This window comes from Corapipo altera, unplaced genomic scaffold, assembly GCF_003945725.1.
Source record: "Corapipo altera isolate COAL_440 unplaced genomic scaffold, ASM394572v1 78, whole genome shotgun sequence".
Classification (NCBI taxonomy): domain Eukaryota; kingdom Metazoa; phylum Chordata; class Aves; order Passeriformes; family Pipridae; genus Corapipo; species Corapipo altera.
Window position 1 is genome coordinate 1,105,510 of NW_020884904.1, and position 25,617 is coordinate 1,131,126.

The 25,617-nt window shown below is 37.6% G+C and overlaps 1 protein-coding gene across 1 annotated transcript; it reads right to left on the reverse strand.

Annotated features, from left to right (window-relative positions):
- Positions 1-210: 210 nt before the first annotated feature.
- On the reverse strand, positions 211-25,617 carry FAR1 (fatty acyl-CoA reductase 1). Its single transcript, XM_027651112.1, has 11 exons — positions 25,423-25,617; positions 21,507-21,682; positions 19,385-19,564; positions 17,542-17,719; positions 16,523-16,567; positions 16,285-16,403; positions 15,730-15,797; positions 14,110-14,281; positions 7,366-7,495; positions 5,197-5,324; positions 211-3,185 (listed from the first exon to the last, which is right to left on the reverse strand). Exons 1-11 carry the CDS (start codon positions 25,609-25,611, stop codon positions 3,023-3,025), a joined length of 1,548 nt encoding a protein of 515 aa, XP_027506913.1. The 5' UTR covers positions 25,612-25,617; the 3' UTR covers positions 211-3,022.

Here is a 25,617-nt window from a genome sequence, read left to right on the forward strand (position 1 = left end):
TGGTTTATTTTTTGTTTTGTGCTTGTGGAGGTTTTTCTGTTTTGTTGGGTTTTGTTTGTTGTTTTTTTTTTTTAAATGCAGAATCAGTCGTGAACTTCATATTTCTCACAAAGGGGAGGTTCATGTATATTAAGCTGGCATTTACATTATCCAATTATTTTCCACAAATTAGATTGAACACACAAAAAGATACAACCAACACTGTAACAACACTTTCAAGGGATTTATTTTTGGTTTACAAACAAAGGCACCCAATATTTCTGTTTATGTCTTATAAAAGCTCACAGATTAAGCATTTGTTTCCAAACATGTTCCTACAGCAGAGAAAAACATTACAGGAAAATGTAATTTTTTTTTTCCTGGTCCCAAATTTAAATACCAGTAACAGTTAAGTGATAATGTTGTTTCAGTCTGATCTTCTTCCTATTAACCAACTGATACCCCTCCTGTAACTTGCAAGTCAAAACAGTGAGTCGAGCTCCATGTAGCAAAATATAGTTCCAGTATATTTTTGACCAACATCCATTATGTGCAAACACTGTGTGAAGAACTGCAAGAGGACAAGGCTCTGATATGGGAAAAAAATCAAGAGCTTCAGATAGAATTTCACAGACTGACCACAGGAAGTGACAAAACCAGTGTAATAAATGTGACACTGAATCTACTGGCAGCTAAATAGGATGACTGATGAAATCGTGTAAGATACCAATAGGGCACAGAACAACAGTCTCCAAAAAGGGGAAAAAATGGGTTTCTAAATTGGCAAATATTTAAAGAGTAGAGGTTAAATATCCTTATGTTTAAAGTAATCCTTCTCTTTGTTACTTATTCAAAAGACTAGATTTCTAAGCAGTGTTTTAGACCAGAAATAAGCAGTTCATTGGCTTCATAGTTCTCAGTATTAACAAATCAACATTAAAAGTATCATATCATAATGTTTATAAACAACCAAAATTCATAAGTTTTCATAAGAATTGTTTCACAGAATAACTTCCAGAATATGATGTACTTGTCTTTTGCAAACTTCAGCCATGTGCCATCATGGGACAAGGGGTGTAATTGGACAGTAGGCACCTCTGAAAAAAGTCTACAATTCAGGAATGCTTAAGCATACTTCCAGGGCTAGTAAGATACTTGGGGAGGCAACTAAAACTGTAATACACCTAATGTATTTGTTAAAGTGTAACATCTTCAAGCACAGAAGCCTTACTTTATTTTCAGCCACAGTCAGAGGTCTCTCACACAAGGTGTGGTCCTAGACCATTTAGGCTTTTCACCACTAGCTTTATATATACACAGGTCATTTTAAAAAGGAATTACAGCTTAACTACTTACTACAGAATATTTAGCTTCAACAAGGAAGCCATCATCTTTTCAAAATGAGATATACACCTGCAGGAAAGGTGTTCTCTTTAAAGTAAGAGTTTTCAGAAAAATAGCAAAATAAGTTCTTTATATATTTAATTCAAATAGGACAAAAAGCTACCAAGGGCAAGCATAATGTAGTTCTTGTGTAATTAAGTCATTATTTGCCTTTCCAGGCAGATTCAAGAACAAATTCATCAGTATAAAGTGATTTTAATGAACAAATACTGGGCAAGGGTGCTGGTCAGTGCATCAATTAGAGGAACACTACAGTGCTCTCAAACCAAATGCTGTGCAACCAAAATTTAAAGGAAACTTCATGTATTGCCTTGGATTAAAGAAACAAGGATTCAATCTTTTCTTACAACTTGCCATTTTTACAGATGTTTTCCCTACCAAAACAAAGTAACATGCAGAAAAAAAACCCCAGATTTCTTCGGATTTAAACCTGATAATTTAAGTTAAAAGACGGATGGAAGAACTGTTAACATCTATTCATTTTGAAGCAAGGTGCATCTTACTCTGCTTGCCCAGTATGATGAGGTTTACTAGGGCAGGGATGGAAAGTGTGCTTGAGCATTGGTGTTGTCCATGCATCAAATTTCATAGCTCAAAGATTTAAAAAAATTGTTAATTCATAAAGTATTTGCTAACATTGCTTACGACTTAAAACCAGGTGTATCTCTTAATGAAAGTCTATAGTTTTCCAGCTACTATTACCAGTAATATAAATAGCAACTAAGCATAATAAATTGCTTTCCATTATATTTACCCTTTGAAGTCAGAAGTGTAACAATCAAGTGCTGGCTCTGTGTTCCCAATAAAAAAATCATTAAAAAGAGGACAGTCAATGACTTTATTTGCCCCCCTCGGGGTTACATTTCCTTTTATCTGCTCAATGATAGAATCAATTCTTGCTTTCAGAGAAGCAAACTGTTCATGCCAACATAAAGGCAAGTTGGACACAGCCAGTTTCAAGCACAGAACTGAACCACCAAGTGCATTCTGAGGCCCAGATTGTACAAAAGGCCCTTCAGTAAATAAAGAAGGTTGGTTCATTTTTTAATTTCTTTTTTCTTTTAAAGCAAAGGAGGCACCATTGTTGCATCCCTACTTTGAGGAGAAGGGAAGAAGTGGCAAAACGTAAAGACAAATTACGAAAGTCCTCAATTTTTATTTCAGGAGATCCACCATCATTTATACACTTTTTCAACTTGCAAAACCCTCTGTAATTTAGAAGAATTTCAAATAAATAGGTCTACAGCAGCTAGTATCTACTAAGTCAATATTTATCTTGCTCAATGCGGAGTAAAACTCAAAAGAAAAAAAAAAATCACGTTAAGGCAGATTTCAATCAAACACGTTCCAAATTGCACAGTTATGTTGGTCAGTGGTCTAATGTGTTTTCCCCAGGTCAAAGAGTTAAAGTTACCCAAATGCTTGTCTAATGCCAATTCAACCTGGCACTTGACCATTTTATTTCCTCTGTTTCCAGGAAGGTACACGACTAACATTACAGATACCATACCGTTTATTTCGCACTCCAATTAAAAGATGAAATTATGCTTTTACAAAAATGTGAGATGACTACATGTTACAGGTTTTGTGCAGTTAGACCACCATATGCATAGATGTCCTAATGCTAAATTTCTCTTTTTCAGTATCTCATAGTACTGGAGGCTCTGAAGTAGGAGAGGAACTTGTAACACAGACTAACCACGAAGTACCAGATGTTTCTCGCCATCTGCGACCTCGCGATGAAGATGCGCCAGATCAGGATCACCAGGATTGTGTTGAAGCCATAGCGGATGTTCCTTAACCTGGGGAAAAACAAAAGGAATAATCAAGAGCCAAGGTACCAGGACTCAGAGGGAAGAAAAGGACACTCTAAAAATTAACTGCTGGTGTAGAATTTGTTCACCTGTTCATCTCAAGATTCATCACTCACTTAACACAACTCGTAATGTAAGCAAGTGGATAAGTGAAGGGCCAAACAGAGAAGGTTTCTCACTGCTGAAAAGTGGAATGGAATGAAAAATAAGGAACAGAGCCAGCCCTGGAGCCAACCATATGTACTTCTGCTTTATAGCTGCTTGATAGAAACCTCTTCAAGCCAAGGTCACAGACATGGTAATTTACCCTGCCAAAAGCTAGGAAATATTTACACTACGAACTTCCCTCTTCCTCACCACATATTTAGAACTTCATATATATGTAGAAGTAACTCCAACCGCTGTTGTTGACAACAACAACAAAAAAAACGCCACCACACTCCACCAAACAAAACTCATCGGATTTTCCAGACACATTTCCAGCCACAGAATCTGGAATCTTCACTGCAATTTTAAACTCCTTAGTTCTCAGGGAACTATATTTAAAGATTAGGAGAAACTAAGTGACCTTCTAGGGCAACTGTGATTTTTAAGCAAGCTTCTCACATATAGAGATGGAAGCTTCAAGACAAACAGCAACCAGAATTTGCTCAGATTTCTTAGAAACAGAGCAATCTCTGTGGCTCAGCAGATCATGACAATTTGTGTTTTAAAGGCAGCTCTTTTTAAGGAAATACTGCTCTTGTTTTACAGGTAGGCTGTGTTTCTCTACATACTTTATTTACAGAAAAAAAAACCAGTTTAAATTTCTGTGTTACAAAAGCCAAGTCCCCTTTTCTATTTGAGGATCAAATCTACCCTAGAGAAACATTTTCCCTAGGCTGCCAAATCTGGTCAATACTAAAGTGGTGGACTCCTCAAATTCAGATTAGAGTTAAGACCTAGATGATAACAAGAGATCAAATTAATACTTCAGAGTAAACATATATTAGAATCTAAACCTCTTGCAAAAAAATCCACTTATAAACTGAGAGTTGGGGGCAACCAGATGCTGCTCCAGTACAAGATTATTTCTCATGTTATTTTCAATACGATCCTTTGTACAAAGAATGGGAACTATATGATAACTCCTATGCACTTTTTAACAGCACCTAAATTAATTTAAAGAAAAAGAAATCAGAAGAGGATACTTCTTGAACTGTTCCCACCATTATCACAGATACCATCTTTCAAAAGTGTATTTGTGATTTTAGCACACATCAAAACACTCTGCAACTGCAAATCCTTGTCTTTAGAATGACAACACAAGTCATGACCTAGATTGTTCCTCTTTGTGCTATCAGAGTAGCACACATGATGTAGTATTGCAGAACAAGATTAATTACTTTTATTCCACTCTTAAAAGAGACAAATCAGAAATTCTACAACTGCCTTTATGAATCAGCCAAGAACAAAACAAGGGTAACTGTGGTAGTAAAATTCTGGACAGTAGCAACCCACTCAAATTGGAGGAATTAAGCCACAGAGGAAAGGCTAAGGGAAGCTGTCTTAGAGCACCAACATCAGTGTCCTGCTCTAAGTGGAGAGTCCCTGCCTGTTTACTCAGCTTCAAAAGATCACATTCCCAGAAGAAATAACTATTGTTCTATTAAACCTCCTGAACAAGCTATTCTGATCTTATGTAACCGTGTACCTTTTTACCTTCCAAAAGATACTTGGGTAAAATCAGAAATTTGGATTACATTACACACACCAGTGATCAGAGCTACAACCATAATCCCAGACTAACACTGTAACTATTAATACTGAGAGCAATTCAGGAGTAACAAACAGAACTTCTTTAGAAAATGTTCCAGACCACTGGACTGGAACAGAAGAATTGTGGAGGACCAACAGGTGCTACAAAGAAAAATTAAGTTATAACATGGAAAAGTGAAACTGGATAAAGGCAGGAAGACACAGAGAATATAAATAGAGGAAAATAAAAAATTATACTTACTTATTCAAGTGTTTCCTAGCTGCAGGGATGCCTGACATTTCTTCATTCAGCACATATTTCTTTGTTCCCATGCAGTAATTTTCCATGTATTCTGCCCAGTGTAGTTGTCGAACATCAAAATTAAATGTCTGCACAAAATAAAAGATTTCACTGTTAGTTGCCTAAAATTTCACCTGTTATATAAAGGAAAATAAATGTCTTTATTCCAGATAATTCCAATTTGTCTTTGATGCAAGAAACTTATCCTATCCTTAATCCTAAGAATGATCCAGATTTAGATCTCATTTCTGACTTGACCACCAGCTTCTTAGATCATCTCTTCCAAATTTCAACCATTTCATGCTTTATTTTCCCTCCTCAGCAGTAACATTCTTCACTCCACTTCCAAGTGAACTGTTTTCCCATTTCGATTCTCCGTAAGGAATTCCACTCTAAAAACTGTTTTCTATTATATTGTTTACTTTTAGGCAACTAAATAATTCTATTATGCTCTGTGCCAGGTTCACTGTTTGATAAATACAGGGTTCTTTTAGCTGTGCTTAGAGTTGTACAGCTAAATTTTGAAGACAACCATACAAGTGTCTTCCTCAGCAGAGGAAGTTAATGTGATAAATTCACAACTCAAGTTTTCTCTTTGTAATAGGCATTGTTTGCAAGTTAAAGGTCAGGTGCACCTCTAGTCATATAAAATACATTCATGCTGAACAGCCTTTTAGTTCTGTTACCGGAATCTCTCAAACTTTATTTTTCATAACACATCATCAGAACAAGAATGTAAAAGTGACAACATGTTCAGTTATTATTTCCACTAATTCTTTCTTGCTGTATGCACATCTTACTGACAATTCAGTTATCTGAAAACACGAACAGTCCAAAGCTCTGGGGTGTTGTTTATGAAACTTTTCCTGAACTCAAGTTGCTGGGAAGAGACCAGAGGGCAGGAAGGGGTGGAAATACCTTCCACACACAAAAAAAAAAAAATCACCAAAAGGTATTATATTTCTTACTTTTAGGCAGTTTATCTAGAAATTTGGCAGCTTTTCTTCAAAATAACTACAGAACTGATTCTGAAAAACAGTTCAATAGGAAAGACATCTTAAGAATGACAAAACTGTTCCAATGTAAAATGGATTTGAGTGTTTAGAACCGTAAATGATAATTTTTATTCAGCTGAATATTAACCAACAAAGCCACAGACAAAGAGAAGTTTAAACTTAGCTGGGAGGGGCCTGAGACACTGTGTGGCAAGAAGGTAGAGAAAATTGGGAACAAAGTCAAGCCTGGGAAGAAGGAAGTGGTAGAGGAAGGTGTTTTAAGATTTGCGTTTATTTCTCATTATCCTACTCTGATTTGATTGGTAATAAATTAAACTAATTTCCCAAGCTGAGTCTGTTTTGCCCACGACAGTAACTGGTGAGGGATCTCTCCCTGCCCTTATCTCATTACGTTTTCTCTCCCCTGCTCAGCTGAGGAAGTGAAAGAGCAGCTTTGGTGAGCACCTGCCATCCAGCCGGGGACAACCCGCCACATAGCACTTAGTTTGAGACTGGTTTTCCTTCTAACAAACATCAGTTTTCCTTCTTCCTCAACAGATTGTCATTCCACTTGTTTCACTCCTGCCCCTGCATGGGGCAGTTGTAGTCACACAGCAAGAGTGTGCTTCAGAAAGAAATGAGAACTTAGATTTCTTTGAACACATGTGGCTCTGTGGCCAAAGCATGGAAAGGGTATATGAAATTTGTTACTGGTTTAAAAACAAGCAAAAAAGTCCCTCAAGACATACTTCCTGTTCCTCAGAAAAGAGGCAGTGGTCAAAAAGTAAAGCCTTGTTTTATTTTGTGAGGCAGGTAGAAAGGTAACAGCTTGGCCACTTGGCTGATATGATACCAGAGCACATGATCAGGCCACTCCAAAGACAGTCCACTCTTATATCAGGCCTCCTTCATAGGAGTCCTGCCTTTCCTCATCTCTGATCATGTCCCTGATCCAGCTTGTAACACAGCCCTGGCACAGCTGAAAGGATCACAATGGAATCTCCAGTGCCCAGTTTGTGCTAGGTTAGCTCCACACTACAGTGAGCAGCATTACTAGATCAAGTCCTTATTCAATCTTCGATTAATAAACTTATATTTCACTCAGTCTCCACGCCCACATCACACAGCTACTTGCCTTTTTGTCATCAGGGTTTAGCTGGTTCATTAGCATAGTCATATTTTCATTACTCCAGGTCCAAGAATGGCTTGTAAAGTATTCTAACAACATCATGGCCTTATGAAGACGTGTTATTGTTTTCATCATCCTACAATCCAAGGCATGGAATGGACAGATTACAGGGGTAAAGATTAGTTCAAACAAGTAAAACAGACAGGTAGATTATAAATTTTTTACCCTACAACCCCATACCTCCATGTTAACATATTCCATCTTGCTCTGTACCTAAAGCACATTATATAAGATCAACAGGATATTTCTGCATAGTATTGAAGTGGACTTTGGCTGTTGGATCTTTACACAAAATCAGAAATTATCAGACAGATCTCTTTTCCTAATCCTAATTCCCAGTGCAACAGTATGTTACCACCTCTTCTTTTCTATTAGGGGGAAAAAATATGTTGTCTTCTGTTGGTAACTCTTAGTTCAGGACACAGAGATGGAACACTTTTCCCTTCAGCACACTGGAATATCTAATTGTACTGAACAGTCTGACTTGAAGAAAGAGTCAAATTGCACAGTGCAGAACATCTGTGCAGGACAACTTTAAACAAGGTAGGAAGTTTCCCTGATCTTTCTGTATACTGTGCAAGACCAGAGCTTTGTAATAGAACAAAATTGTCACTGAGAGATCAAGGCTTAAAACCATCAGCAGCAAAGGGCAGGAAAATATTTAAGGGCACAGACAGATCATAGCAAATCCTGTTACATGACCATTCTGTGCTACTTCAAAACATGCAGAAATACCTTCCATCATCCCTTATTATGCAGAGAAAGCAACTCTACAAAACCATCACTTGGAGTACAGAGAAATTATGTTATAAGGATCAATTTGGGCAAGTTTCTCTTTGGGCAAGTTTCTCTATTCATACAACCTGAAGTGGACCCAAAAAATAATGTGAGTCGTCACTCAGATGCAAAGCTTCCACATTTATGACAAGAAAACTGTTTCAAGTATCTCAGTGCTAGAGACTCAATTTTAGTAAGTACTAACCAGTACCATGTGACCTAATGCTATTAAATTCCTGTTTCAGGTGCTCAAGGTATATCCATCTTGCAGAAATGGAAAACTGCTTCCAATTTGATCCTTATAGCAGGACACACTGAGCATTTTAAGCACAGAGCGATACGGGGGGGTGGCAAAGAAAGCAGAGTCCAGCAATAACAGGAAATTGCTTTCCAAAGGTAAATTTTGTTCAATAAAGTTCATAGAAGCAATAGAAATCAACTGATTTTTTTCCCTGAAAGCTGCCTTGATGCATTCCTACTTGTAGAAGGGATATAGTACATTGTCCCAGAAAATCTCCTAAAGAAAGTATTTTGCATCACATTAGTGTCCCCTACTGTCACTAGCAGCTGGTATCTCAGTATCTAAGGGTATATTAAAATTTCCTCTTTTTCTTCTCATGGAATAGAGCAATACAAATCACCAAGACCACTGAAAAATTATTGTATCTCTAAAACACAAAAAGCAAGTATTTTTCCTTAAACCCCATAGGAATCTATTTACAGAGTAATTCAGAACTGTATTCAAACTGTATTCAGCTGATTTTATTAACAGGCATCTCTAGATGCTTTCAAAAACCTGCTTATAATTTCACCAGTTGGGCAAGGTGGCAACAGTGGGGGCTGAGTTGGACCAGAGTTCCTCTGATGCAAAAATAATTAGGAATATAGAATCTGTATCCAAAACATATCCTGTGCTATCCAGACTAAGCTGAACTTTAAAAAAAAAAAAACCACATGTTAATTAAGTCAAAAAAAATAAGAAAACAACTTGAAACCTGGAAAGCAAAGATCTCACAGGTCAGAAAGACCTCGTAGCAAAAAGGCCTGGGTAAAAATAGTGCCAAATGGCATTTCAGACTTTTTGCAGAGGTCTGTCCACTGACAGTCTTAAGATTATTTAACTTAACTTGCCCTTTTGAACCTTCCCAGTTTGTGTTCTTATGCTAAAATACAGCTTCAGATTAAAGTGCTTCAACCACTGCAGTCTAAGAAAACTTGTGTCCCTGCAAAATATTAATAGAGCAGATGAATATCTGATTAGGTAAGTGTACATTAGGAGGTTGTTACTGGCACTGACATTAGTTTTCACTCTTTTCTATAAACAAAAACCAAACTGAATTTAAACCAATGCAAAGACTAACCTTTAGCTTAGCTGATAACAAAAAAAACCCAAACAAACAAACAAACAAAGTTCTACCTCAGCTGCATATTTTTAACTCATCAAGCAAAAAAACTGTTTTGCTTTGTAGGGTTAGTTTCTTTCTATATCAGCCAAAAGAATCAAATGTCTCCACATTCTCTCAGCTGCTCAATCAACTACAGAGTCGGCAGGAGAGGACTAACTTTCTCACTGACGGTTTGCACTAAATTCACATGAAACTACACTTTGAGGGGGGAAAAAAACCAGCAGGTTGTCACCAGCCTCTCATTCAGAGATGTCAGCAGTGGGTGTCATTTAGTGGCCACTTGTGTAGCTCTGGCAGACTAATTTTTCTAAGTTCAATAGCACCGTATTCCTCCTGCAAACGGGAACACGCACGACTCAAAACCGAGCATCAACACACACAATGGAACTTTATCCCTCAACCTGAAGTTCTGAAGGTCAGATATTCCAGAGACAGCCATTGGATACGAGTCATAAGTATCAATACCATACATAACCAGTCAGTATAACATCAAGCACTGCATTACACCTCCTTCATAAGCTGAAGACACGAAAAAGTCAGACCTGCTGACCGTCTCAAAGGTCTGAACACCAGCAGCAGGCAGCCAGCCAGGGTGACTTTCACCTCGGTTCTGAGTAGAATTTTGTCTCTACTAGGCAGCCCTTATTGCCATCAACACTAAATACATTACATCAGTTTGAGAAGCACATCACAGGAATTAAAAGTTTAAGCAAGTTAATTCCATCATCCATGAGTTAGGTGGGCTTGTTTCTACACCACACAACTGGAAGTGACCTGGCTTAAGGCTACAACTGTATTTTGAAGGGGTCTTACACACATCCTATTGCCTCCAGGCTAAAACCAGTCCTGAGGCTAAATACAGACTGATCCTTCTGTGGATCTACAGGCTGTCCATCTGCAAGTCTCTGCAGAAGCATTACAGATAGCCAACTATTTTACTTTTTTTTTTTAAAGACTTCTCTAAGAAACACAGAGTAAGCTTTTAGATTTGTCTTCTTCAGATTTTCATCTGGCTGTAAATTTTGAAGTGTAAGACATACTACTGAATTCTCATCTTTCCAGCAGCTCTGTGGTTCCTTTAAGTGAACAATTTAAGCTACTTCCAAGAGAAATAAAAGTATTGATCTATTCAAAAAGAGCATGCTCTTCACTCACTTCTGGTTTGTGAGACAGTAACTATGTGAAAGGTGCTTCGATTTAAAGGAGCTTTAAATTGAAACGAAAGATGTGAAATTATGTCCTTTACACCTCCCTACATACATCAGCCACACCTTCCCTTTAGCTTTCTAAGAAGCAGTGACAGAAGACGAATTGCTGGAGAAATCCCTGAATTACAACTTTAAATATTTCGTGCCACGTCTTGTTCTTTCAGAGTAACTGGAAAGACCTGCTGGGTGTGTATTTTTAAAGGCTTTCATATTTCAAATATACCAAATTGTTTTTAAATAACACGGTTCTTTTGTGCTAAGCACTATGTAAAGTTACATGAACGAACTATGCCTTAAATTAAAGATAATCAGACAACTAATAAGCTTTGCTATGCAACTAACTATATATGGCAAGCTACTGGCAACACTGTGTTTAAACTCAGATGCTAAGGATTATCACCACTATTTATGTAACTGCACAATCCTATAACAGATCTAAGTATTCAGTACAAAATATTAAATCTTCATTATGCCAATCCTTATTGTACATGTTCTTTCCATACAAATTTGGAAGAAATATTTTAGGCATTATTTCTTCCCTTACCTGTTAATATTATCAGTGAATCGTTAAAGTCAAGAACCTTCAACTAGATGCAAAAACAGCAAAAAAACGTCCATCTCATAAAAAACATTGCTTCCACAAGCGAGGTGCAAAAGAACTATTTCATATTTCAGAGAGATTACAACAGGTGTTTTGAAAACCCCAAACAGGAAGATTTTTTTTTTTAAATTATTATTACTAACATAATCGTGTAGTTCTGAAGGATCATAGGCCTGATCTATTTTTTCCACTTGTTAAAAATTAATTTGGTTGCAGTACAATATCCCGATTGTATGACAACAGGGCAGTTAAACCTACACAGTAATTTCATTGCTTATTTTTCTTACATTGTACACAATAGAGATCTCAGTGTACTCAGACTCAGCACAGAGAGGGCAGGCTACTGACCATGTGAAGTCAGGTTAGCAGAGTATTTGAATTTTCTTGTGCTATTTTACTAGATTTTTACTACACTGCTCAAGTTTTTCTGCTAAATCATGGTGGAAAAGGTCACATTTTAAATTAAGCCAGCCCTTCTCCACTCAGAACAGCATTATATTGAGCTTAAGAATATCCAATAATGTTTCCATGTCTTTAGAAGTTTCTGCTACCTGGTAATTAAAACCATTCTGTCAACTGACAGGATGACCACAGCAAGAGTAGCACAACCCTCCAGCCCATCAGTTAAAGCAGCCTTTAAAGTACTTTGAGGCAGAAGACTAGAAAAAAGTACAAGAGTAAAGATCTGCCTCAAATTTCCTTATTATTAAACAAGAGTTCCATTAGGATTTAATACTGCATGTCTTGCTTGCAATTACATTTATTTATTTGCTTCTACTGTTCCTATTGCAGGCTCCAATTTTTAAATGCTTTAAAAAAAGAGAGAAGAGCACTATATAATGAAAGCTGCCTTCCTGTAAGTGGGGCTGGGTATCCAACTTAAAAGCTGTGACTGAACAATAGCTTGTTTTAGTTCAATCTTCCATCTTTTCTCCAAACTGGAAATCTTGTGCATAATAGGAAACTGATCCACCCACTCTTACATTAAACTACTTAGGAATATTCATATCAGTAAAAATGTATTTTCTATTCTGGGAAGTATTAATGTCACCAATTGTACTACTAGTGATGAAAGTTCTAAATTCCATCTTTGGACATCAGGTAAGAACTTCGGGAAAAGCAACAACAAGGTTTAACATTCCCAGTGTTATAATATAAAACTGCTAGAGTGTCCTAAACAACATGATTATTCACAGCTTTATTCTATTCCCATTGGTCAAATACTTAAAAGACTTTCAAAGCCTGACAAGATTCTGGCAGCACTCCCTCACAACCATTTGAAAGCATTTATAGTATAAATATTTTAGGGAATTACTATCAATTTTTATTAAGTATAACTTAAAAAATGCGAAAAAACCTAGAAGCTAGGAACTTTTATGTACAATACCTTGTTTAGAGTTGAAGATCTCACAACTTTTTAATGTGGGAAGATTACTATGCAGGCACAGACACCTGCCACTACTGTTGCCCTAAGCATTACACTGTTGTGTAGGCTTGGAACAACAGAGCCCAAGGCAGTTTAGGAGTTTTCTCCTACAAACCACTTACACAGCTTCTTTCTACTGATCCAGTGTGTAAGTGTTTTACAGAGCTTTAGTCTCCTTGTAAGACAGACCTAGACTACAGGACAGCAAATGAATACTCACTTGTGTTAATACACTGTCACCACTGTGGAGATTTTATAGTCTGAAGACAAATACTTTTGAAAACATAACATAAGCACTGAGTTAAGATCTAACGGCTTGGCCAATCTGAAACAAATTGAAGTGACATCTTATATTCCTTCTACATAATTTAGTTTAGCCTATTTAGCAGAGATATGCCATTTTCACCACTTCAGTTAGGCAAATACTGGTGTAAATATTATAAACTAAACGGAATGTTGAGATGACACAAGCCAACATATCATATCAAGTCGTATCATCTACACGAATAATCCGCAATTAAAAACTCTGTCTCCCATTCCGTTTTCAGTTTATAAAAGCAACAACAATCCTAATGCAAGCACCTTCCTAGAGTTTAATGACTGGCTAAGATTCTGATCTGAGATGTATCTTGGACAGCACTTTTGGGGCAGTCATTAATCTCTTCAAAATGCAGCCACTGGATCGTTATTGCTCATACTTAGTAAATGGAGATAGTGCCCAGGCCATGTCTTCTTCACAAGTCTCCACCACCTTGCAGGGCAACATAGTTTCAGCCCTGTCCTTCTTACCCGGGTTCGTGACCCCTCAGTCTCAGCAAAACATCAAAGAAAAATGCAAACACTTTGTATTGTGCACGGTGCAACTGGCTTACAATGGGCCGATGTGTAAGCTTAAATGCAGGTATCATTACTGCACTCTCTAATGGATATATCCTGAAAAGCATACTCATGTGTTGGGCTGTAGGAAAAAATAAGGATCAACATATTTTTAGTATTTATTATTCAAGAATAAACATCACTTGCTATACATCCTTTAATTCTGTTTACTCAAATCCCCAAACTATCCAACAAAAACCATTCTCATTTTTGCTAGAAAGTTCAAAGTCACTTCGAATTCCAGGACCTGTTCTCGGGAAAAAAAAGGTTGAGTTTTAGTCACAAAACATTCACGGAAAAAAAAAAAATTTTTTGAAAACCAATATACATCATAGCCTAAGCATAGCTTTGTTTAAAAATCAGAGGAACAGAAAAGACAGAGCCAGTCACCATTACCTTGGGCTTCTTCCAGTAATCCTGAGGTAGGTATCATACAGGAATGCTGGGGCCTTATGGCTTACAGCAATCCAGTAATGATATAAAAGGTGATTGGAAGTTAGATTTACATTGGGCCGTCTGAAGGCCTGTTCGAGAGGATTCCTCTTGAAAGTAGAAATTACATGGTATTCTGAGAAGAAAAGTTGCATAACAGCTTTGGTAATAACCATGTAAAACGTAATGGTTTTCAAAGAACATTACAGCATACAATTCTACAATTCACAGAAAACAAAACAGTCATAAGCTCTTAACCCAAAATACTGTTGAACTGGTTCTTACTATAATCAAGAGGTCTTTTATGCCTTCATCTTCAGTATCATATTTTATTGTAGCAGTGTCATATTTTATGGTAGCTTCTCTCTTTCTCTTCCTCTTTCCCTACCTTAGAAGTTGTTGGTTTCGAACACTGACAGCAATTTCAGTTTACAAAGCACATAAAGCTATTTAAAAAGTCATCTGTATTTCATGAAGAAGGTTATTCCAATCTCTTGTGTGAAGAATTTAAAAACAGACTGAGGATTCTGCAAGCATCTCAAGTGAATTTTAAATGGCATTTTTAAACAACTTATCCAAATTTAAGCATTAAGAAAAAAGCAGTTAGGATGGGACTCCATGTGAAACTCCTGATGGCACCTGTAAATTCAGTACATGGCAGATATGCAGAATCTTTAAAAGTTAAGTGGAAATTAGCCTCTCTTTAAATCTTCTAACTTTATGCTGTTGCTATAGACAGTGTTTAAATACCCTGATTAAAATGAGGATATAAATCAGCAATTTTCCAAGTTTGGTTGAAGCAATAATGCTTGTAACTACACATACGTATAAAATGGGCAAAAGCAAGTCAAAAGTGTGAAAAAAGTAGTAAAGAGAAATAAAATAGATTATTGAAGTTTACTATGTCAGCCAGCTTATATTGCTATTTATAACAAAAACTATTACAAAGCTGTGGGTAACATTCTAATTAGGATATCCAGGAGTTGAAAATAGGTAGCCATACTTCCTTAAAAATTACTTTTCCCTATACATGAATAGTTGAAGTGTCACGCAGCTGTCTTAAGATTAAAAAAGCCACCTCAACCAAGAATTAACTTAGGGCAAAGAGCTACACAAGGGTAAAACTATTACCAAACCTCTCAATTATGCAGATGTACAAACCACTTAATTGTGGGCTGTTTATCCATATGTATTTAGTAAGGTTGGCATTACACCCAACATCACTACTGCTCCTCTGAGCAATGCTTTTCTCCACACACTACCCACATTCTGCAGATTAGGTCAGAGCAACATCAAACAGAAAAATCAGTTGTCCTATAGTTTAAGTTATAATGGAATAAGAATAATTAAAAAAAAACCCAGCACAAAATGAAATGGTAATAATGCTGCAGGGGGAGAGGGAGGAGAGAATTAACAATGGAAGATAATGAAAAAGCACCATACACTGCAAAATTGAGAGGTATGGCTACAATACCAGTTTCAACAATAAACATGCAATATGATCTACTGATTACGGCCTGTGCTTTGATTGTTTGACCTTATTTTTTCTATTAAGACTAATGAGAGAAAATAAACATGGCATACCAACTTCACTCCAGTGGAAAGCATTGGTGCCACCTGTTGTACAATTATACACCATGAGTTTTCTTGGTCTGGGGGGGGAAAAACGACAAAAAAGCAAGTTAGAAGAAAAACAAACTTTTAAAAACACAGACAACAAAAGACATGCCCAAAGTTATCCTTTCCCTCAACAGCATCCTATACATAAAGCAGAGAGCATCAATCTCACAGTAGATTTCTTTTGCTTTCTGTATCATCTTCCAGTATTTTTCTCCTTCTTTAAATATTGTATTTCTTTTATTTCAGAGAAGGCGTCACCTACACTACTGCAGGTTGTATTGATTACAAGACCCAGGAAAGAATTCTCAGACAGAGCTTGTACAACAGTATCAGTAGATGATATCTTCCTCTTTGGCATAAATAAGTTACACTTTGAGAGACGAATGCCATCAGAACCTTAGATTCCTTTGTCTTGAGGGAATAGCAGGACACTGACAAGGAGTTCAGTAGAAGACTGATTTATTAAACACACAATTTAATTTCAAAATATTTAGTACTCTCTTTTGTCATCTCTTATACCTATGAACTCCAGAATACCAGGCTGCAGCCAGTGTAGCATTGATAACAACATCTACTGGAATAAGATCTGCTACTGCATCGTTGGTAGCTCTCATTGTTCGAAGAATTCCTTTTCCTGCCTTAAAGAACAAAACAAAAACAAAAAAAAAAAAAGAGACAGAAGACCCACCAGTAAAATATATGAAGCTTTGTTGCCTTCTAAAAGGAGGGGGAAAAATTAAGTATATTCATTACTTACAGCAATGAAGATACCACTAGGTCCATTGAAGTTATCAATCCAACCCTATTATGAACAGGAGGAGGGAAACAACTTGGTTAGAGAATACTGAATTCAGCAGGTTCAAGTGAAAATCTGAAAAGTTTCTATAAGTGTAAGGGGTGGAGGTAAAAGAGAATAAAGAGGAGAAAGATATTAAATATCTCTAATTCTTCCATAGCAAAATCTGGTGATGTAGCAAGTTCCTGTGACTCAGATAAGAGATCTCCCTGTAGACTCAGTGGTCCTTCAAAGCGAGATGCCAGTTTATTTATTTCTTAGTGAATGAACTACAAGGCATTGTCCATAAAAATATGTTTATGTTGCAAGTATTCAAGTTTACAAGTATTTTTAAGATTAGCTTCTGGCAACTCATTTTTCTCATTTTTTCCAAGCAGAACACATTCTTGCTCAAATTTAATGACAGTATTTAGACACTATATACTCACTGGTTTGACGTGTACATTGGACATGCTTCAATATGTAGGCAAAGTCAATTATACGAATTTTAAGGGCTTGAGAAGCAGTCTGTCTTGAACTGGAGAAGCTAATCCAACACCAGTCTCTCATACAGGAGGAGGCATATACGCTACACATCAGCACAGCACACAGAACTTATGCCATCCCCCTGCAAAGCTTACACAGTTTGACTAAAAGTCAAAACATCTTTCTGTCCCACAGATCTGTTTTCTTAGTCACCCTTTGCAGCTCCTGATACAACCAGATGAAGATACACAGAATCACAAAGTAAAAAGTTGACTATTGATTTAATGTGTGAAATAGTATCTCCCATTGTGATACAAATGTATTACCATTCTATGATTGGAGTAATTTACGTCTGAATTTCACACACTGTCTTTGACAGCTTTTGTATCAGTTGTTATTCAGAAGCAACTAAGACACAACTTCATCATCTAAGAGATTTTCCCCTACATAAAGAGGCTGTCAGTGTGTCCTGCAGTTCACAGGCAAGATGGTCAGGTGAAAACTTGGTGACTTACAGGAAAAGGCTCCTTCCAGCTCGCACCAACGATGGACGGCCTCACAATGGCAATGTTTAACTTTGATGCTTCTTGCTGCACTACAGATTCAGCTAAGGCTTTTGTATAGATGTAAGTATTGGGTCTTTTGCCCAACAGTTTAGGAGTAATATCACTCACTATGTCGTCATCCATCCACCTAAAGAAACAAAACAAGAAGCAAGTGTAATTACTGCATGCTGCTTCGCTGGGGGTGTGGGGTGTGAATTCCTAAAGTTACTATGATTGTTTTCTTCTCCTTTAAAGAAAAAGGGACACACAACTAAATGAAGACAAGTTTCTCAGTAAAAGAGAAGATTGTGTGCTCAGTGTCCACTGAAAGAAGCATACTGACATTTACTTTTTTGCCCAAGTAATTCACTTGGTACACACCAACAACAGAACAAGCACTACATTCCTTTACAATAATCTGAATTCTATCAACTAAGTTCTCAAACACGAAATGCAGACACAGCAAGTTGGTCTTTGGAACAAAGGCTTGCTGCATCATGATCTAGGAGGTGTTGCCATTGCTAAGGAGTCCCAGCTGCATGGTGAGCATCACCTCCACCTTTGCAGTGAGCAATCACACACCACTGAAGCAAGCTGGTCACTGTGTTTCTCCCCTTAAATCAGTCAAGTCTTGCAACTTCATCTTGTTTCCCAGTTCATATTAAAACTGTGATAACCTTCAGTCATAGCACACAAACAAAACAGAGATGTACCTCTGGAACTATTGCTACTTTGGTGTTCTCAGTCACGTAGCCATATAAATGGTATATAAATTGTTATTCCCCAACATTCTGTTACAATCAAAGCAGACATGCACCGGATTCCCTTTGTAATATGAACTGGAGTGGGAAAAGGGGCAGGAAAGCCCAAAAAGGGACAAAAATCTGGTTTTTTGTGTCATGCTCAGCAAGAGATCACTAGGTTTACAAAAGCTTTCCCTCATGAGTTCATAGGACTATTTCAAAATATCTGATTGGTTCAATGTGAATTCTGGGTGGTACCTCATTTGGTTTTAATGTTACCACTCTTCCACCTATATTAACAAGTTAAAGTAGATGTTTTACTTTTTAATTCATTTTTTTCAGTTTCATACTTCTCTTCCAAGCAGATATTTTGTAGGACAAGAATAGACTGATTAAAGTTGAGACTACTATGTATTACATTACACTTATCCCATATTGCCACCTGCTTCACAGTTTGACAGCTACCTTAGGACAGGTAATATACACAGAAAATAAAGTACAGAACAAGTAATTTTTCTCCTCCCATAATGCCCAATTCAATACTAAAAGCCTACAGAAAACGGATGTTTAATGTTTGGGGCTCAGAATACCTAACAGAACTACTTCCACAGCTAAGTAATATTATTCCAGTATCTCAGTCTGATCTTGCAATGGCATTTAGGTGGATGTAGTGGCAATTGCTGTTCAAGGGGACTGTCTTAGAGTTTTATCCCCTTCCTTCAAATGCCAGTGGCAGCACACTTGCAACAGCACAACTTTTTTAATACCCTCTAATTCAGCTCATCATACAGCTGAAAGACTGGCACTCTCAGCACAGAGGAGGCACCATGAGTAGACAAGAGCATCCCTCTCCTTCAGTACCCCTCCACACCCAGCTCAGCCTAAAGCAACCATAAACCTTAATCCATCTCCTTTCCAGGAAAGGGAAGCATCAGCCATGCTGTCAGACTTACACGACAGCATAAGCTAACTCTTCATCTTTAGGGCTCTTAACCTTTTTTTGGCATTTCATTCCTAGGAAGAAAATGGTTACAGATTACCCAAGTAACTTCATCAAACATAACACGTACTCAAGAGAATCTATGAGTTTCTTGGGATCAACAGGAGGTGGGTAAACGACTTCCTCGATCACTTGCCGATTGCAATACGCGTAAGCAGTCGAAACGTGCACAAACACTTCCAGATTCTTCATTCGCTGTGCCAGGAAGAGGAGCTGTTGTGTGGCAATCACATTTAGCTGAACAGCATCTCTATTGATTAAACAGAAACGGGATTAGTAGAAAGCAAGGCAAAAAACACGCAAAAAGAAATTCATTCCTAAACGCCTCAGTGATGGATATATAAAGTATTCCTCAGTACTCTGCCTTACCCCAAAAAAAAGCAGCATGGACACTGTCCTAACTTCCTGCTTAAAACAATATACCACAGTCCCAATTCAGAACATCTTTCAATATTCAGAATAACTTTCCTTTCATCCTGTTCTTACCAACATCCTCATGCTCCATTACTAGAGTGTGAAAGTCAGGAGACCTCTGATCTCAGTCTAAATCCCAATCCTATGTGTTCCATAAAATGTGAAGGAAATAATGCAACACAACACTGAGCTGCCACATGATGCATCTCTGAACTTCTGAGTTCAAGCTGAGTTAGGTCAATGACTCAGAAGAGGGCTAATAAGTTGGAGACTGTCATGTTCTTGTAGGATAGCATGAGGCTCAATACAGGAAGGAAGGGGAAAAAAAGAGGAAAATCACCAAGATCCACATTTTCATGCTCTAACTTCACTGCTGCTCATCAGAGTGTTTAAGGACACTGTAGGGGAGTAGGTGTATCTCTACAATTCCCACCAGATAACAGCTTGCTGAGCAACTACTATGATTATTTTATACTATTTACACATTCTCTCCAGCCTACAGAACTTGCTATGGGCATCAGTTTTCTTGCACACAGTGTACTAATCAACTAAGTTTCAAGAGTGCAGCTAAGTAACACTTTATCAAAGTCCTTGCAATAAAGTGTTTCATTAACAACAAAAAAATTAGTTCCCCCAAACAATCACTAAGAAGTTCCAGACTGCATTATCACATGTTATTACTAAAGAGGGTGACAAGAAAGGGGGAACACTATCCCAAAGCAATTAACATCAATGGAAACTAATTAGTTTTGGGGATTTTTTTTAGATATTGTTCTCAGTCTTCACTGCCTCTTTCAACAAATCAAAGGAAGGAGTTCATAATCGGAGCCGTGAGCACCACTTTTTCCACTTCTTGTTCTTCTCTTTCTCCCTCTGCATCTACTTCTCCCTGTTCCCTTCAAGGCAAACCTCTACTGCTAATAAAGGACTTTTTAAAGACAGGGAGAACAGCTGAGCAGTATTTAATCTCCTGTTTTTCTCATTAGGTAGGAGAGCAAGTGCTTGAACTTCCCCCACCCAACTTTTCTGGCAAAACTGTATCCTCTGAAACACTTGCATTGCCCTGCTAACAAGGAAGTTTGAAGGAACAGTTTGTGTTGCCCTTCACACACCAGGAAAAAATGTTCTAACATTACTTAGGGAGCACAGTGCATAAAACTACAGCATGTGTGTATCCTCTCTGCCCATCCCTGAGAGCAGAGCAACACATGATGTTTGGAAGACTCAGAACAGCAATATGTTCTTAGTCTCTTCAACAGCTTCCCTTCCAAAAGGCTTCAAAATCCAGGCACAGGGATTTAGTAAAAAAAAAAAAAACCACAAAAAAACAACCAACCAACCAAAAAAAGAAACCAAACTCAAAAACCAACCAACCAAAAAAACCCCCACAACCAAACAAATCCCACAAACCACCCCCCCCCTCCCCATCAAAACCTCAGGGGCTAATTTATTTAGTTTCTCTGTTAATAATGGATGTCTTTTTGCCTAAAGCTTTAAAAAGGCACGAATTTTTCCATGTTGAATAGTGTAATTCTAACCTCTGGCAAAGCAGATCTAAATAATATTGCTTCCATCTTCTGAAGAAGAGCAAAGGAAAATCCAAAAGCTTTGGTGGACCTTATAAAACATCATGAAATTACCCAAGCACACAAATATCAGAGCACATGAGGTAGCCTGACAGGCTGAATATTTGCAAGGCTGTGCAGACACCTGATTCACCCCCTCCCTTGGAGTAGCACTGGTTTACTAGAGCAGAATAAACAGAATTTTAGACTCACCTTAGTGTTTCATTGAATCTGATTGTAGCAGCACAATGAAATACAATATTAATGCACTCTATAAGTTTTTCCTTGATTGGTTCACTAAGATCCAGGTCAGGCTGTGTAAGTTCACTCATAACTACAATTATTTTTGCTTTGAAGTCTGGTTGCTCCTCTCTCAACCTGTCAAAGAGCTGTCAAAAATAACAAGATTAAAAACCCAGAGAAGATAAGAGGTAAACATTTCACTTAAGTGAAGAAAAATCCCACATTTCCTGCTTATATCCCCTTAGTTCTCAAGATCATCAGTAAGTTAGAAAAGCTTGCTGGCAATATCATAGGAACATGTTACTGACTTCCCATGAACATACTCAGTGATGAAGTCGTGCACACTTTATCCCACACAGTGAAAGCAGTATTGCACGTGTTGTACAGAAGTAAGAGGACTTCAATTTGCACTAAATATTTTTTTAGTACTCTTCCCAATCCTTACAACCTGTCAACATCAGATAAAAGAAGGAATGGTCTCTATTAGACACCAGAACTCAAAGAAATTTTAAGTAGCAGTCTAAATACTGTAAACTCTTTTCTTTCAGGCGGAAAATGAACAGTCTGCCCACTTCCCAAGCTTGATAAAAGCTATTCAGGTTCTTATAGACTTGAAGAAGCCATGCTGGATTATAGTTCTAAAAAACTTTCATCAAGATTTAAAAATTTCCAGTGATTTAAGAAATGCTGTCCTCAAATTATGCCAGTTTTGGAGAACTTCCAGATTACTAAAAGATAAACCAAAAAAGAAATTGTTTCTCTGGCGAGTTAAAGGAAAAAAGGCATACAATGTTAGAACATCTGATCAAGTCCTATAAAATTGTTCAACTATTCTCACTGAAAAAAATCTCACCCATATTATATTCCATCATGTATTCCCCTCATAAATAACTAGGGTCTAACCATGTGGGTTAACACACAGATGACAATTCTTGCCTCATCATATTTACACTCGTTAGTATGCAAGTTTTCCTGAGCAACACAGTACTGTGGGAATAAAACACATTTGAAAGTTGTACCAAAGCAGATCCCTCTTCTCTAATTGCACAGGGGCCAATATCTTAGCAACTGCTTCAACACCAGTCAACTAAACTGTATTAAAATCAGAGTAGCACCTCCAACCACACAGTTACACCAAATGCAAATAGCCAAAAGACATTTCCTCACAGAAGGAAGCTAATTAATTTTAAACTATAAATTAAGCCACCTGAAGGTGCAGTTTCACAACATTTAGGGCAATATAAGTTTATACTGCTACCAAACTGACTGGTCCTTCCCTTAACTTCTTTACTTTTGCATTGCTTCTCCTGCACTGGCAATAGCAAGAAGTCCCATGAGGTCTGTGGTTCCAGCTCTTTTTCTGTGGATATATTTTCTGCCCCAACCATGGCTAGCGCAGCTCACTGTGTGGCCACCTGAAGTAGCAGAGGTAATGCTAGAGTGAGAACATGGGACATCTCCAGTCATAGACTGCAGTTATTGCCTGGACTTCCCAAACATGAAACTTCATATTATGGGACAAAGCTGCCAAGACTGCATTTAAAGCCTCAGGAATTCTTAGGAGTACAGCAAACAGTGCTTACCTAAGGGCAGGAAACTTTCTGTCATTTTGAAAAATAAGCCTGTTATGTTTTAAGTTGGAACGACAGTGCCTGCCTCCAGGGAACTGAAGTAACTGCCTGTTAACCATCTTAATGTGCTGATATGCATTATAATCAAAAAGCAGTCCCACAGATGAGCTCTTAAAGAGCCAGTTTGGTACTTTTCCTATGTCCATCACATCTGTTCTGCCCCTTTTCAGATACACAGTCATACATTATTCCTACACACCTCACACTAGCACTGACACCAGTACAAAGGAGAACCAGAAGAAACACCTAGAGCACATGTAATAGATATCTAAAATTAACAGATTAATTAGATTAAAAATTAATTAGGTGCCTGAAGTCCAAAGGAAGTAGAAACCCCAACATTTTTTGGCTATTTGTTGCCAAAACTTTATTTCAAATATCTTGTTCACCCCTTTAGATTTTAAACTCTTCAAGAAACAGAATCTTCAAGCATCTCTAGAACACTTAATGAGTCCAATCAAATTCTGAAAAATTACAGGTAGGGCCTTTGTGACAGGACAGCTCTTTCAGATAACAGATCTTACTAAAATTTCCACGGTCTTCTGTGAGCATCTTAATGACATTAATGGCACCTAAACTACAGACTTTTGACCTTATTTGTCTAATCATTTGATGAAGACAGAACCAACACGTGTAGGCCCTACCTACATCTCTGCATAGATGCAAAACACCCTCCCTTTATGTCCTTACTTGTGGGACTCAGATGCAGGACTACCTCAAGCAGTACTTCTTCTGCTGTGAACCTGCTCCAGCAGTAAGTGCTCACCAAGACTCAAACCTCATCACATTGTTATCTCAGCAGGAGCTGGTACAAACTACAAGCAGGCTTGGACTCAAATTTAAAAGCCTTTCACAAGGTACAGGTTTCCTAAAAGCTACAATGAGGATTAAGTCTTACTAAAGTTTAAGTCAGTCCACACTACTCCTACTCCTCTCCTTGCCCAGATACTCCCTAATTTGGGTAATAGTGTATACAAAGAGTGGATTGAGAAATTTTTCCTTTCTCATCTCAGTTTAGTCTGGAGATCTTTTCCTTGTTTCAGGACAGTGGCAAACCGAGAGATTTAAGTAGAGAGAATGTGTGACTGAATTTAGGACAGAACCCCCCTGTAACTCATTCTGTTGTATTCTGTAACATTGCACAGGACTGCAAGCAGATGCTTTTGAGCAATGAGCTACAGTTTTGACATAGCTACAGAAAATAATTTGCTAAGGGCACAGCCATCCCCATATCTGCTGCAATCCTACCTAGTCAGAGTTGTAGAAATTCATTGCCTTACTTTAAACAACTTACTCCTCCTAGTCTACGTGCAGTCATAATTTGTTACTGATTCCCTTTTAGCATCTTCTAAGCACACACTTTGTACAGGCTACATTGCATCTCAACATATTTCCTAAGCCTGAAAAATAAAACTGCTGACTCCCGTGTTCCACAAGAGAAAGACCTAGACAGAAATAAACAAACTCTGCTTTAGCAAAGTTCATGCTGGAAATCTCTTTCTGTTCACCTTTTTCATCATGAACAGGATACTCTCTAGTAGAAAGATGGGCAACAACAATGGGTGGTTCTGCATGTAGTAAGAATGCCCAGCCTGATATTAAGGTAATGAGTCTTTTCAGGATCAAAGTATTTGACCCAGACTGCACAGAAAATCGTTTAGACAGCCATTTTAATAGTGCCACAGCACAGCATTTCAGTGCCTTTCTAGTTGCCACAGGTTGACTAACAGAGATCCACAGATAGAATCTACTAAGACAAACATCCTTTTTCCATTTACAAACATAAGTTCCTGTTGAGATCATGTATTCTTGCTTACTGGTAGATCCAACATCACATTCCAGGAAAAAAAAATACTATGCCTCATCTTACAGAAAAGAAAACACAAAGAGTAAAAATGATTTGATTGATACCTGGAGGGTCTCAACCCCCTCTTACAACTCCCAGCCCATCGCCTCTTGTACTTTATATTTTCTTAACAAGCAATAACACAGTTTTTTACTTCTCAACTGAACATCCTCCTCCTGAATTAAATACAGGATAATTTTCAACTACTGGCTTTGCTAGAGACTAACAGCTCGAAAGTCAGCTATAGAAGTACTGCCAGGTCTTGGATTTTATATTTCTGTTAGAACAAAAAGAAAAACAACACTTAACAATAATAGTTTGCTTTAGACAAACTGAAGTTGTTCTCAAAATGAAATGGGAACATTATAATGAAGGACAAAAACATACTCTGTAAGCATATGACACATACCTTACAGCTGGTAATTTCTTCTATTCGTGCTTCAGGTGTCTGCCCTGCTTTGTTTCTTACCAGTACATACACTGCTTTCACTTTAGGACAGGATCTCAGTAGCTTTTCCAGAAGCACTTTTCCCATGAAGCCTGTAGCTCCTGTCAGGAGGACATTCTTTCCTTCATAGAATTCAGGAATGGAAACCATTATGAC

Coding starts and splice junctions, on each gene's coding strand:
- FAR1 (XM_027651112.1), bottom strand. CDS start 25,611: ATGGTTTCCATTCCTGAATTCTATGAAGGAAAGAATGTCCTCCTGACA. Junction 21,683..25,422: donor AAGAAATTACCAGCTGTAAG/GTATGTGTCATA, acceptor TATTTTTGACAG/CTCTTTGACAGGTTGAGAGA. Junction 19,565..21,506: donor AGATTCAATGAAACACTAAG/GTGAGTCTAAAA, acceptor TTTAATCAATAG/AGATGCTGTTCAGCTAAATG.